Raw genomic sequence first — 13678 nt, forward strand, 5'->3', positions numbered from 1 at the left:
ATACAACTGAATGAAAAAGTACAACAAAGTTAATTATATAGTCTGCCATGGACACTGCACTGTCTTTTGTTATCGAGCCAAACTAAGAGTATGCTCTGTAGTGCTTTCTTTTTCTTCTCAGAAACACCGCATCCAGTTTTGCAAGTAACATTTTCATACCATTGTCCGTGTTCAATGGTATGGTCCAACAGCGTTACTCTGAGTCTCCATTCGAGCCCAAGTGCCACCACCAAGGGCTTGCTTTTTTGTCCAGCTCCGTAACAAGTCTCCCTATACTAATTTCATTTTTCCAGTAGTCGTATGGCCTGGCTTCGTCAAACTTCAGCTGTACTCTGTAATTGAAAACCATCCTCTGCTGTGAAACACCACTCATGCGGGATATCACGACAGTACATCATATCCCATGGGAAGTTAACAGTGCTAATGTGATTAAATGTCCCACAGTGGGGCTTTAATTCTTTGCTAATGTGAGGAAATGTCCCACGGTGGGGCTTTAATTGATGTTCTAATGTAGTGTTCTCCTCATTCACGTTTCAATAGGACTGTAAGATTAATCACAATTGAATCAAAAGCACAATTTAAATAAACACAATTATCAAATCACAAAGGATGCTTTTTTTTTTTTAACCATAATTTCCTCCAAAATATCTTCCCATACAAAACTGCTAGCCCTGTAGTTTACATATTTTTTGTCACTTTGAACCAAATCTTATTATTTAAATATAAATCACAACTTGACAAACCTGATGCGATCTGCAGTAGTTTCGTTAGTGGGATGCAGCTGATTGTGTTGTGAGTCACTCTGAAGGGGGAGTGACAGCGCAGAGAGCAGTGAGGGAGGAACCAGAGCGTCAAAAACAAAAGTGAAACTTATGAAACATGTTTATATGTTGTTTTTAGCAAATATAACAGTTTCAATACAATAAAAGGTAACATGGTGATCTAGACATGTTATGTGTTAGTAGTAAATACGCCATAGAAGTAAAATACCCCCCTCTTCAACAGAATACAGGAAATAAAACTTCGATTTGGTTTGAATTCTGTTTCCTGTCCTTTTCAGCGTAAAAGCCTTTTACAAAAGCCCCTGAGAGCACCAGGTCAATTCCTGTCTGAGCCTCGCCCACCCCGTTCTGCAAGCCTGGGTGTGTCGAGACCCCGCCCCTCTCCGACGCCTGTCAAGACGAAACTCCGCCCCTCTGCACAGGTGAACTCAGCTGTGTCGAGGCTCCACCCCTTTGCACATGTGAGCTCTGCTTCCTCCTCCCCCTCAGACAGGTGCAGTGGTGCTGGAGTGTCTGTGGGGGGTGCTCAGGGGCGGCTGGTGATTCCCCTTGAGGATTTTTACTATGGCAGCTCAGAGGGACACATGGGAGTGCAGAGACGACAGCTCCGCACGTACCGCTGCCTGCACTGCCCCAAGACACTACGCAACAATGTCAGGTAGAAATACTACATGTACTTTTAATATTACTACTGCCATTACTAATACTGCTGCTACTACTGCTACTGTCAGTACTTTTACTTTTATTGTCGTGATTAATACTGCTGACAGTACTGCCGCTGCAACTACTTCTGCTACTATTACTATAAATACTGCAGCTGCTAGTACTACTGCTATTGCCAGTTCTTTAACTACTACTGTTATTATTAGTACAGCTGATAGTAGTAGTAAAAGTACACAGAGTTTTAGTGGTAGCAACACTAGTCATTACATATTCCTACTGCTTCAAGTACTGCTACTACTACTACTACAAATACTGGAGCTATCATTACTACTGCTACTGTGAGCTATCATTGCTACTGTGAGTACTTTTACTAACACTAAATGTACTTTCACTTCTGCTGTTATTACTAATACTGCTGATAGTACTTTCACTACTGCTGCAGCTACAAAGGGACAGAGGGCTCAACCGGGGGCTCAACCGGGGGCTCAACTGGGGGCTCAGCCGGTGGCTGAACCAGGGACTGAACCAGGACTAAAATGGGGCTAAACCGGGGCTAAAATGGGACTAAACCGGGGTCTTCACCGGGGTCTTCAACGCGGGGCTAAACCGGGGGCTAAACCAGAGCCCCAAAAAAACAGGGTCTAAACCTGGGGCTAAACCAAGGGCCAAACCAGGGGCTAAAGCAGGACTAAAATGGGCCAAACCAGGGGCTAAACCAGGACTAAAATGGGGCTAAACCAGGGGCTAAACTAGGACTAAACCAGGGACTAAACCAGGGACTAAACCAGGGGCTAAACCAGGGGCTAAACCAGGGGCTAAACCAGGGGCTAAACCAGGGGCTAAACCAGGGGCTAAACCAGGGGCTAAACCAGGGGCTAAACCAGGGGCTAAACCAGGGGCTAAACCAAGACTAAAATGGGGCTAAACCAGTGGCTAAACCAGGGGCTAAACCGGGGGCTAAACCGGGACTAAAATGTGTCTAAACCGGGAGCTAAACTAAAGCCCAAACCAGGGTCTAAACTGGGGGCTAAACCAGGACTGAAATGTGACTAAACCAAGGGCCAAACCAGGGGCTAAAGCAGGACTAAAATGGGCCAAACCAGGGACTAACTAGGGGCTAGACCAGGGGCTAAATCAGGGCTAAACCTGGACTAAAATGGGGATAAATCAGGGGCTAAACCAAGACTGAAATGGGGCTAAACCGGGGGCAAAACCAGGGACTAACTAGGGGCTAGACTAGGGGCTAGACTAGGGGCTAGACCAGGGGCTAGACCAGGGGCTAGACCAGGGGCTAGACCAGGGGCTAGACCAGGGGCTAGACCAGGGGCTAGACCAGGGGCTAAATCAGGGGCTAAATCAGGGCTAAACCTGGACTAAAATGGGGATAAATCAGGGGCTAAACCAAGACTGAAATGGGACTAAACCGGGGGCTAAACCGGGACTAAAATGTGTCTAAACCGGGGTCTAAACCAGGGTCTAAACCAGGGTCTAAACCAGGACTGAAATGTGACTAAACCAAGGGCCAAACCAGGGGCTAAAGCAGGACTAAAATGGGCCTAAACCAGGACTAAAATGGGCCTAAACCAGGACTAAAATGGGCCTAAACCAGGGGCTAAACCAGGACTAAAATGGGGCTGAACTAGGACTAAACCAGGGGCTAAACCAGGGGCTAAACCAGGGGCTAAACCAGGGGCTAAACCAGGGGCTACACCAGGGGCTAAACCAGGGGCTAAACCAGGACTAAAATGGAGCAAAACCAGGGACTAACTAGGGGCTAAATCAGGGCTAAACCTGGACTAAAATGGGGATAAATCAGGGGATAAACCAAGACTAAAATGGGGCTAAACCGGGGGCTAAACCAGAGCCCAAACCAGGGTCTAAACCGGGGGCTAAACCAGGACTGAAATGTGACTAAACCAGGACTGAAATGTGACTAAACCAAGGGCCAAACCAATGGCTAAAGCAGGACTAAAATGGGCCTAAACCGGGGCTAAAATGGGCCTAAACCGGGGGCTAAACCATTTCTGTTGTAGGTTGATGAATCACATGATCGATCACGTGACGGATCGCGGGGAGTTCTCTTGCCATCACTGTTTGCGTCAGATCGTCCCTCTGTACAAACTGCAGCACCACCTGGAGGCTGTGCATGGTCCTAACAGCTCCACCTCCACAGGTCTGTTCACTGTAAAAACTCTATACTCACTCTCATATTTATGCTCTATCAGCTGTCTCCTTCACCCAGGTCTGTGTGAGGAAGAATTTCAACACTTTTTGAGGTAGTAGTAGAGATGTCATTATACAAAAATTTCAGACTGGATTTCGATACTAACAAATAGACACCATATCAATTCAGATATTATGATAATACTGAAAAAACTGTAATTTTTCAGACAGTAATTTGATTTTCAACATTAAATGGCAGTGCTTTGTTTTCTATTCTCATGTGTCCTTATATCTGTGTAATCCCTCAGTGTTCAGTAGGTTCATAGTGATCCATGGGTGTATACTAGTCTGTGTCTTATACTTGTGAAAGATACAGAGAGACATCATTATAAAGCTATTCAGGAAAGGTTAATTTTTGTCATGTGTATTTTTTGGTACTTTGTACCTATTAGAATCTGTTAGTATCTGATTTTTGATATTTCTGACAACACTAGGCTGTATTGAAAAAAATATATATTTACAGTCGTACCTTATTTTTACTTAAAAATGTAAAAAACAGAACTAGTTCGTTGTTAAACAGTTTGCAATGGTCCAGTGTTATACCTCACTTCCTCACCTTATGCATTCTTAGCATCCTAATTATTCACTGCAATGAATTTATAAGCACTTTTCACTAGGGGTGTAACGATTCTAAATTATTACTATATGTACTGTGTAAAAGCTACGATACACAGTTCAATCATTAAGAATTAAAATAAAGTTTTATAATCTGTAGTATTAGAAGGCACTGTCAAAAATGTCACTTTCCTTAGCTTGACCCTTACCTGACCTCATCAGCATGTTCCTGACACTGACATCAGAGTCGCCAGACACACACCACACGAGCTTGACATGGAGGCAGAGATTGAGGAGGCTCTTGAGGCTTTTCAGCATTTGGCTACAGGGAGCCACACCAATCAGACCCGCTCCAAGGTGCCCCCAAGCGAAGCGTGCCAATGGAAACAAGGCTATAATGAATACTCGTATCGATTTACCACGATAGTTGTGTTGTGGTAAATCGTGATGATTCAGATCGTGGGTCCTGCATCGTGAATCGTTTACACCCCTACTTTTCACGTTTTGCCATGATGTTAAAACTACTACAACTAGCATGCTAACAATAAACCAGGTCACACATCTGCATTCTTAGATAAGTTTCTGTCTCTGTTGTAGAATGACATTTTATGTCACATTTTTAAAATCAATCAAAAATGTGTTTATAAGTTTTTGTTTTTAGTGGTTTGTCAGATCTGCGAACGTGACTTTGAAACTGAAATCTCGCTCCTGCTGCACATGAAGAGTACACACAAGCCTGGAGAGATGCCCTATGCCTGTGAGGTAAGTACTAGTGTGTAATACTACTACTTTTATAGCTACTATTACCACTGCTCTTGCTGCCACTATAATACTAATACTACTTAGAATATAGCTGTTGCTGCATTTTCTACCTGGGGGTGCTGTCAGGTGATGGCAGGTAGAATATGTAACTGTTTTTTATGACCATGCTTCAAGATTGAATCAATATTTGAATGATTGCAAATGACAAGTGACAAGTTTGCAGTCCTTTGGGTAATCTCCTTTGTGAGATAAATTAAATGCCCCTGTGTCTCCATAGGTTCTTATTCTATGTAAAAGCTGTCTGTAGTTTAGACCTCTACAAACAAGTGGATTATTTTATCATGTAGTCCAGATTTTAGTGTAACCTGGTTTATCCTGGATCGATATATGTAGCTCTCTGAATTTAGTTTTACACATTTATCAATCTGTCTAGTTAAATCCAGTTGAGAGTAAAGCACAGACATCTTCCCCCCACATTTTTCACAAACAAAATAATCCGTATTTCTCATCAAATAAGCCACGTACATCTATGTGTTTGTTTGTTTTTTCTGGGCACTTCATCTTTGTCTCTGCCCAAAACGTAATTCTGCTCTTAGATTTGGCCAATCTCTAGGCCAATGTTGGACGGGTGTAATCACAGCAGTGGGAGCCAGGCCAGATGCAATATTTGTTCATTTACAAACTCTCCAAGAATTCTTACTGCTCAAATTCTTGTTCCTCAAAATGGACTGCAGTCTTGAAATGTCTGCTCTGTTTCAGTTGTGTCTAAAATGTCCTCTCTATTTCAGTTATGTCTAAACTGGTGCCTGTGTTTCAGTCACGTCTAAAATTTTGTGTCTAAAATGGTGTCTCTCTGTTTCCGTTGTGTTTAAAATGGCGTCTGTCTCTGTTTCAGCTGTGTCTAAAATGGCTACTCTGTTTATGTTGTCTAAAATGTCTGCTGTTTTAGCTGTTAACTTCCCATGTGAGTTTGTGTTCTGTCGCGAGACCTCAGGAGAGGCGCGGTTCTGGGAGTTTTTACCTGTGTGTCAAGATGGTGGCTGAATAAAAATTTCTCTACAATAAGATCCTCGTGTTTTTGGGAATTTACATGGTAGCAGAGGATGGTTACCAATTACAGAGTACCGCCGAAGTTTGACGAAGCCAGGCCTTACGAGTGTTGGAAAAATGAAGTTAGTATCTGGAGACTTGTTACGGAGCTGGACGAGAAAAAGCAGGCGCTCGCGGTGGCACTTGGGCTCGAAGGGAGAGCCCGAGAAACAGCGTTGGAAATATCCGCGGAGGCAAAATTGGATGCGGTGTTTTTGAGAGAAGAAAAAGACCGCGCTTACGAAGCGTACTCTTATTTTGACTCGATAACAAAAGACAGTGCGGTGTCCATGGCGGATTATATCATTGACTTTGAGCAGAGATACAACCGAATGAAAAAGTACAACATGACTCTGCCTGACGCTGTACTTGCCTTCAAGCTCCTGGACACGGCGTGTCTGGAGGAGAAAAACAGACAACTCGCGCTTACTGCGTGCACTGAGCTCACTTTTGTATCTATGAAGTCAGCGTTAAAACGGATCTTTGGTGGAAAGACAACAGGTGGAACGAACAACAACGAAAATCAAGATACAGCGTTTTTCACGGAGCAAAAACCGACCGGAAAATCCAGACGTAGTGACCCATCACAGGGCGCACATCAGCGCCAGCGGCCACAGCAAGGCACCAATCCACTGGACAAATACGGCAGGCGAACGAGATGCGCCATTTGTCAGAGCACGTACCATTGGGCGAAAGACTGTCCTCACCGGAGGAATGAAGTTAAGTTGACTGAAGATGAAAATGTGGAGGAGTGTAACATTACCCTGTTTACTAAAGCTATGACTGACTCGGAGATCTTCTTAACTGAGTCATTGGGCTCTGCCATCATTGACACGGCTTGTACACGTACTGTGTGTGGTCAAAAGTGGCTGGACAGTTACGTGAAGGATCTTACCAAAAGACAAAAAAACAAACTGATGCAAACGGAATCTCCCAGCCACAAACCATTTAGATTTGGAGATGGCCAAGTTGTGTACTCCAACAGAAAAGTGAAACTCCCAGCCAAAATAGGACCTACAAAGTGCCACATTGAAACTGAAGTAGTTCCTGCTGATATTCCTCTCTTATTGAGCAAAATGTCTCTGAAGAGAGCAGGAACTGTTTTAGACATGGAGAATGACAGAGTTATCATGTTCAAGCGGCCTGTGCCTCTGGAGCTCACTAGCTCAGGGCACTATTGTGTGGACATTAGAGATGTAAATGCAGAAGTGAGCTGTAATGACAATGATGTTCTGGTTGTTACTGCAGACATGTCCATAAAAGAAAAGCATAAAGTTCTCCTGAAACTTCACAAGCAGTTTGGCCATGCCTCTGCAGAGAGGCTGCAGAAGCTCATACACAGCTCTGGAAATACTGATCAAGACTGTCCAGTCATCCTGCAAGAAATCATTCGTGACTGTGAAATATGTCAAAGATACAGCAGAACCAAGCCCAAGCCTGCTGTTGGTTTGCCTTTAGCCTCAGAGTACAATGAGACAGTGGCAATGGATCTACATGAGCTGGAACCTGGTGTATGGTACCTCCACATCATCGACCATTTCACACACTTCAGCGCTGGAAACATTGTGAGGACCAAGAAGCCGTCGGAGATTGTTAACTCTTTCATTCACTCGTGGATAAGCGTCCATGGAGCCCCAAAACGGATCTACACTGACAATGGCGGAGAGTTCAACAATGAGGAGATACGAGACATGGCAGAAAACTTCAACATTGAAATAAAGACTACAGCAGGATACAGTCCCTGGAGCAACGGGTTGTTGGAGAGACACAACATGACACTGACTGAGATCCTCATGAAGGTGAAAAAGGAAAATGGGTGTGGTTGGCAAATTGCTTTAGACTGGGCCCTTATGGCTAAGAACAGTATGATCAATGTGCATGGTTACAGCCCACATCAGCTAGTATTTGGTCAAAATCCTAATCTCCCTTCTGTTTTGGTTGATAAGCCACCTGCTCTAGAGGGCACAACTATGAGCACCAGAGTAGGGCAGCACATAGCGGCACTACATGCCTCTAGGAGAGCTTTCACAGAGGTGGAATGCTCAGAAAGAATAAGGAGGGCACTACGCAAGCAGCTTAGGCCTACAGATGACAAGTATGAGACAGGAGACAGAGTGTACTATAAACGAGCAGACAGTACAGAGTGGAAAGGTCCAGGTGTAGTTATTGGTCAGGATGGGTCTGTGGTGTTTATCAGACATGGGGGGATCCTTGTACGTGTGCACCAGTCCAGATTGAGTAAAGTGAATGCACAAGATGCAGAGAAACAGATATTGCACACTACTCCTGAAAACAACAAAGAAAATAAAAACACAGTGACGATTGATGGGTCAGAAAGTTCAGATGGTGAACAAAGAGGTGAAGAAGAAGAACAAATCAATGACAACAGTGAAAGTGAAATGACAGAAAACCCCAGACAAATTAATGTTACACCTCCTGAAACAGATCGTTATGCAACTTCTGATTTAAAACTGAAAACAGGGCAGAAAGTCACATTTACTAACAGAGAAGATGGTGTTCAGTACACTGCCAGAGTCTTAAGCAGAGCAGGGAAAGCAAAAGGGCAGTACAAAGATTGGTACAATGTGCAATATCTTGAGCCAGATGGCAGTGAGGGGCAAAAGCAAGCATTAGACATGTCACATGTTGACAACCTTGACATTGAGTCTGAAAATGTGGACAATGATGTTCTTATTACTAAAGATATTTCTTTTGATGGTGCTAAACAGCAAGAAATCGAGAATTGGCAAAACAATAATGTTTTTGAGGAAGTCACAGATAGAGGTCAAAAATGTGTATCTACTAGATGGGTCTGTACACTAAAAGAAACGCCAAATGGTATTGTCCCAAAGGCACGGCTTGTAGCAAGAGGTTTTGAAGAGGTAAATATTCAGAGTTTGCAGAAAGACTCTCCCACATGTGCATCTGAGTCACTTAGATTGCTGTTAGCTGTTGCCAGTCAAAACAAGTGGAAGGTTCACTCTATGGACATTAAATCTGCCTTCTTGCAGGGTATGGAACTCTCGAGAGACATTTACATTCGACCCCCACCTGAAGTGGGTGTGGACGGTGTACTGTGGAAACTAAAGAAATGTGTGTATGGACTTGCAGATGCCTCCCTCTACTGGTACAACAAGGTTAAAGAACTGATGCTGAACACTGGTGGTAAAATGTCTCAGGTTGATCCTGCAGTGTTCTATTGGCTGAATGACCATTCTGAGGTCACAGGTTTACTGGCATGTCATGTAGATGATTTTCTTTGGGCAGGATCCGAGCACTTTGTAACAAATGTGATTCCTGTACTTAAATCTACCTTTCATGTAGGCCGTGAAGAACATGAGAGTTTTTCTTATGTGGGGATGGACATTACCACAGTTGGTCATAAAGTATTAGTTCATCAGCACAATTACGTACAAAATCTGCAACCAGTCCATTTACAGGCCGCCCGGGCTGTGCAGAGGGATGCTCTCTTAAACGAAACAGAGACAGAGCAGCTCAGGTCCAAAATAGGACAGATCTTGTGGGTTGCTAAACAAACAAGGCCAGATGTAATGTTTGACACATGTAGCCTAGCATCCAACATTAAAAAGGCTACTGTCCAGTCTATTCATGAAGTGAACAAAGTGATCCGTAGACTTAAGTCAGAGAAGGTCACACTTAAGTTTCAGCACTTAGGAAACAATGCTGATTTGAGTCTAGTTGTCTTCAGTGATGCTTCTCTTGGCAATCTTCCAGATGGTGGCACACAGGGAGGAGTTTTGATTGCACTCATGGGTAAAGATGGCAAGTTTTCCCCTCTGTTTTGGCAGTCTAAGAAGATCAGACGTGTGGTGAGAAGCACTCTGGCAAGAGAAACCCTTGCCATGTCAGATGGTATAGACAATGCAATGTTTCTGGCTACACTGTTCTCTGAGCTCACTACTGGAAATGCAAGCTTGAATGCTCTTCCCCTTATCTGTGTTACCGACAACCATTCACTTTTTGATGCACTTAAGTCTACTAAGCAGGTCACAGAGAAGAGGCTCAGGCTAGAAATAAGCAGCATCAAGGAGCTTTTACAATCTAAGAAAATAAAAGAGGTCCGTTGGTCAGAGGCTAAGTCACAGCTTGCCAACTGTCTCACTAAAAAGGGAGCCTCATCCCTTATGCTTTTCAAGGCTCTAGATGAGGGTTTGTGGTTATTGTAATTGTTTTTAATTTTTTTTGTTAAACCAAAAAAACTGTTATGCCATTATGCCACTAATACTTTTGTGTGCAGTTATTGTTCTGAAATAAGGGTGTTAACTTACCAAAGCACACTTAAAATATGCTTTTAATTTATTTTTCTTTAAAGAGAGAGGGAGATTGTTAACTTCCCATGTGAGTTTGTGTTCTGTCGCGAGACCTCAGGAGAGGCGCGGTTCTGGGAGTTTTTACCTGTGTGTCAAGATGGTGGCTGAATAAAAATCTCTACAATAAGATCCTCGTGTTTTTGGGAATTTACATTAGCTGTGTCTAAAATGGCTGCTCTCTTTCAGTTGTGTCTAAAATGGTGTCTCTGTTTCAGTTGTGTGGGTTTCGCTCCTCGTTCTTCATCCGGACATGGCGACATTTTGAAGAGGTTCACGTTGATACCAAACAGTTCCTGTGTCACTACTGCCTCAGAGTGTTCAAGGCAGACCACCCCTACCAGCAACATGTGGCCCGGCACCAGGTCTGAACCAGTACTAAACCGGGATTAAACTAGGTCTAAACCAGGACTAGACCGGGTACTAAACCATGGTTTAAACCAGGACTGAATCAGGACTGGACTGGACACTATAAACTGGGATTAAACTGGTACAAAACCAGGACTGGACCAGTATTAAACCAGGACTAACCCAGGACTAAACCGCGTATTAAACTAGGGTTTGAACTAAGGACAACAACCGGGACAACAACCGGGACCGCACTGGGATGGAACCGGGACTAAACCAGGACTCAACAATTTGTTTTGTTTCAGAGGAAGCAGGTCTACAGCTGTGACAAATGTAGACTCCATTTTCTCTCCATGAAAGATCGTCAGGAACATCAGGACCTGCTGCACGACACTCATGTGAGACCGGACCAGCTCAGCGGGCTAAGACCAGGGACCACGGTGAGACTACACCTGATGCCCCCCATGCTCCTGTGTCACCCAGAGGAGCAGAGGAGAGGTCAACAAGAGCAAAGGAGAGGAGTGGAGGAGAGGGTCAGATGGAGCAGAGGAGGTGAAGAGCGGGTCAGATGGAGCAGAGGAGGTGAAGAGCGGGTCAGATGGAGCAGAGGAGGTGAAGAGCGGGTCAGATGGAGCAGAGGAGGTGAAGAGCGGGTCAGATGGAGCAGAGGAGGTGAAGAGCGGGTCAGATGGAGCAGAGGAGGTGAAGAGCGGGGCAGAGGAGAGGGGCAGAGGAGAGGGGCAGAGGAGAGGGGCAGAGGAGAGGGGCAGAGGAGAGGGGCAGAGGAGAGGGGCAGAGGAGAGGGGCAGAGGAGAGGGGCAGAGGAGAGGGGCAGAGGAGAGGGGCAGAGGAGAGGGGCAGAGGAGAGGGGCAGAGGAGAGGGGCAGAGGAGAGGGGCAAGAGCTAATGACAAGGCGACTAAAAATTTTTCTTGGGTGCACCAGTGCACCTTACAGATCCTCATCACATCCTGTAGTCTGTATTCAATTCTCATTACTAACACGGTTTAAAGAATATGCAACACATTAGGCCTTTGAACTGTGCTGTGCTCAAGCACATTTGCGTAACATTGTATGACCCGCACTCACACCTGCACAACCAAACTGAGCCACGGCCCGGTGGCGTCATAATGTGGCACTGTGTGTTTATGTTGCGCAGCATTGCTAACACTTTAGCGGAGAAAATAAGACCTACGGCATGAAATAGCTCTTAAACAGTGAAGCAGATAGGAGTTCTACTGTGATACGCTCTGTTGTGAGTTTATGGATGTAATAACTGCATGGAGGAGTGAGGACAGGTGGAGGCGAGGGGCTGCAAAACATTTGCCTCTGTCCACAGTCCCTATCGCTGTGTGTTTTGTACCAAAATTTATGTAACATCAGTGCACCTGACAGGGTTTGTATGCTAGTAGTATGTAGTAGCATGTAGTAGCTAACTACACTGAAACTAAAAACTGATTGTAGGCTAGGTCTATTGTGCTACGCTAACTTTCCAGTGTGCCTGAGTACTTACCTTACCTACTTACCATAGTTATTCAAGCCCCTAATGGGTGAAATCACCCATTAGCTATTAGCACCCCAGCATTGCTATAACTATTAGTAAAAGCATTAATTCACTTGCTTGCCCGTCCCCCCTCACTTCTGTACAGAGCGCTAAAACCAGTGCAAGATGCTGAGGCCAATACGCTCAGGTCACGCTCTGGTGAATAGAGCTAAACGCTCTATTCACCAGAGCTCTTTCATCTACATATACATGCATAACTACATATATATGGTTATAATTGTTCACTTACACTTGAACTGAATCACTTCTTAACTAGGGGAAGAAAAAATGACCTACTGTTTAAAAATAATGTGTCCACCATTTTCGGTTTTACACTGAATAGCCCTATCCAACACACTTTGCATAACATTTGAAAGCATTTCCGGGCTTATGGCTCGTATTTGATCCTTTATATTACGTTTTAAGTCGTTTATTGTCTGAGGTTTATTCACAAGGTTTAGTCTTTAAGATAGCCCCACAGGAAGAAATCGGGACTAGTCAGGTCTCAGGAGATCACATACTGCCCCCTGTCTTTGAAAATGACTTATTACTCCTTTAATGGCATTTACTCTTGGGGCATCTCTGTAACACCACTGGGTTTCTGAATTTGACCCATGTGATTCAAAGTACCACTGTACAGTGAGGGTTCGTTCCTCGGTGCTATTTTTGCTCATATTAATGTCGGAAGGGTAGTTCTAAATGCTCTGAAAGTGGCTTTTGTATTTGTGAATGAGATGGTGTATTTGCCTTTAAATAGCATCAAACCTGTAGATCCTCTACATTGTGTTTAGTTACTTAAATTAAGCTGCTTTTGCGCGAGGTGAAAAGGAAAATAAAACTAGACATAAAAGACATTAAAAATGGAAGAAGACTTGCTCTTCACTTAGTATAGTGAACAGTAAAGATCTTTAAAAACACAACCTTTGAAGTCAGTTTTTATTTAATAGCTTTTTATTGATTAAACATATAGGCATAACTCATTCTGTTTTAACTTGATGAAAATGTAAATTCTTAATGTTCATTACATAAATAACTTTGAACAAAAAATGAGTCATTTCTTTAAATTAATATGTTACTATACACTTATTAAAGTAAATTATATGAATTATATATCTGGGTAAAATAAACTACCCAAGTTATTTATTTAGCCCTTATTGTAAGTGTAAATCATGTTCTGGTACACCCAAATGAAAAGGTGCACCACACTCAAATTCTTAGTCTGGACCCCTGGTCAGACGAGGAGAGGGTCAGATGATGCAGAGGATGGATTGATGGATGGATTTGTTATGTTTTGCAGGTGACTGTGAGGACATTCCAGGCTGTTTGTTCTGACTCTTCAATGCAGGCTAAGCCCAGTACTGCTCTCGCTTACGTCAGTCTCTCTTT

At 43.8% G+C, this 13678-nt stretch overlaps 1 protein-coding gene across 1 annotated transcript in view; it reads left to right on the top strand.

Moving 5' to 3' along the window:
• The window catches only part of LOC117378365 (pogo transposable element with ZNF domain), a 38652-nt gene that overhangs the window by 10326 nt on the left and 14648 nt on the right, over positions 1–13678 (top strand). The window contains exons 9-14 of the mRNA XM_055225243.1: positions 1061–1440; positions 3479–3618; positions 4885–4985; positions 10621–10767; positions 11056–11190; positions 13590–13664. Coding sequence (XP_055081218.1) covers positions 1061–1440; positions 3479–3618; positions 4885–4985; positions 10621–10767; positions 11056–11190; positions 13590–13664 — 978 coding nt within the window. The remainder of the gene's footprint in view (positions 1–1060; positions 1441–3478; positions 3619–4884; positions 4986–10620; positions 10768–11055; positions 11191–13589; positions 13665–13678) is intronic.

The sequence above is a fragment of the Periophthalmus magnuspinnatus genome, chromosome 11, assembly GCF_009829125.3.
Source record: "Periophthalmus magnuspinnatus isolate fPerMag1 chromosome 11, fPerMag1.2.pri, whole genome shotgun sequence".
Lineage (NCBI taxonomy): Eukaryota > Metazoa > Chordata > Actinopteri > Gobiiformes > Gobiidae > Periophthalmus > Periophthalmus magnuspinnatus.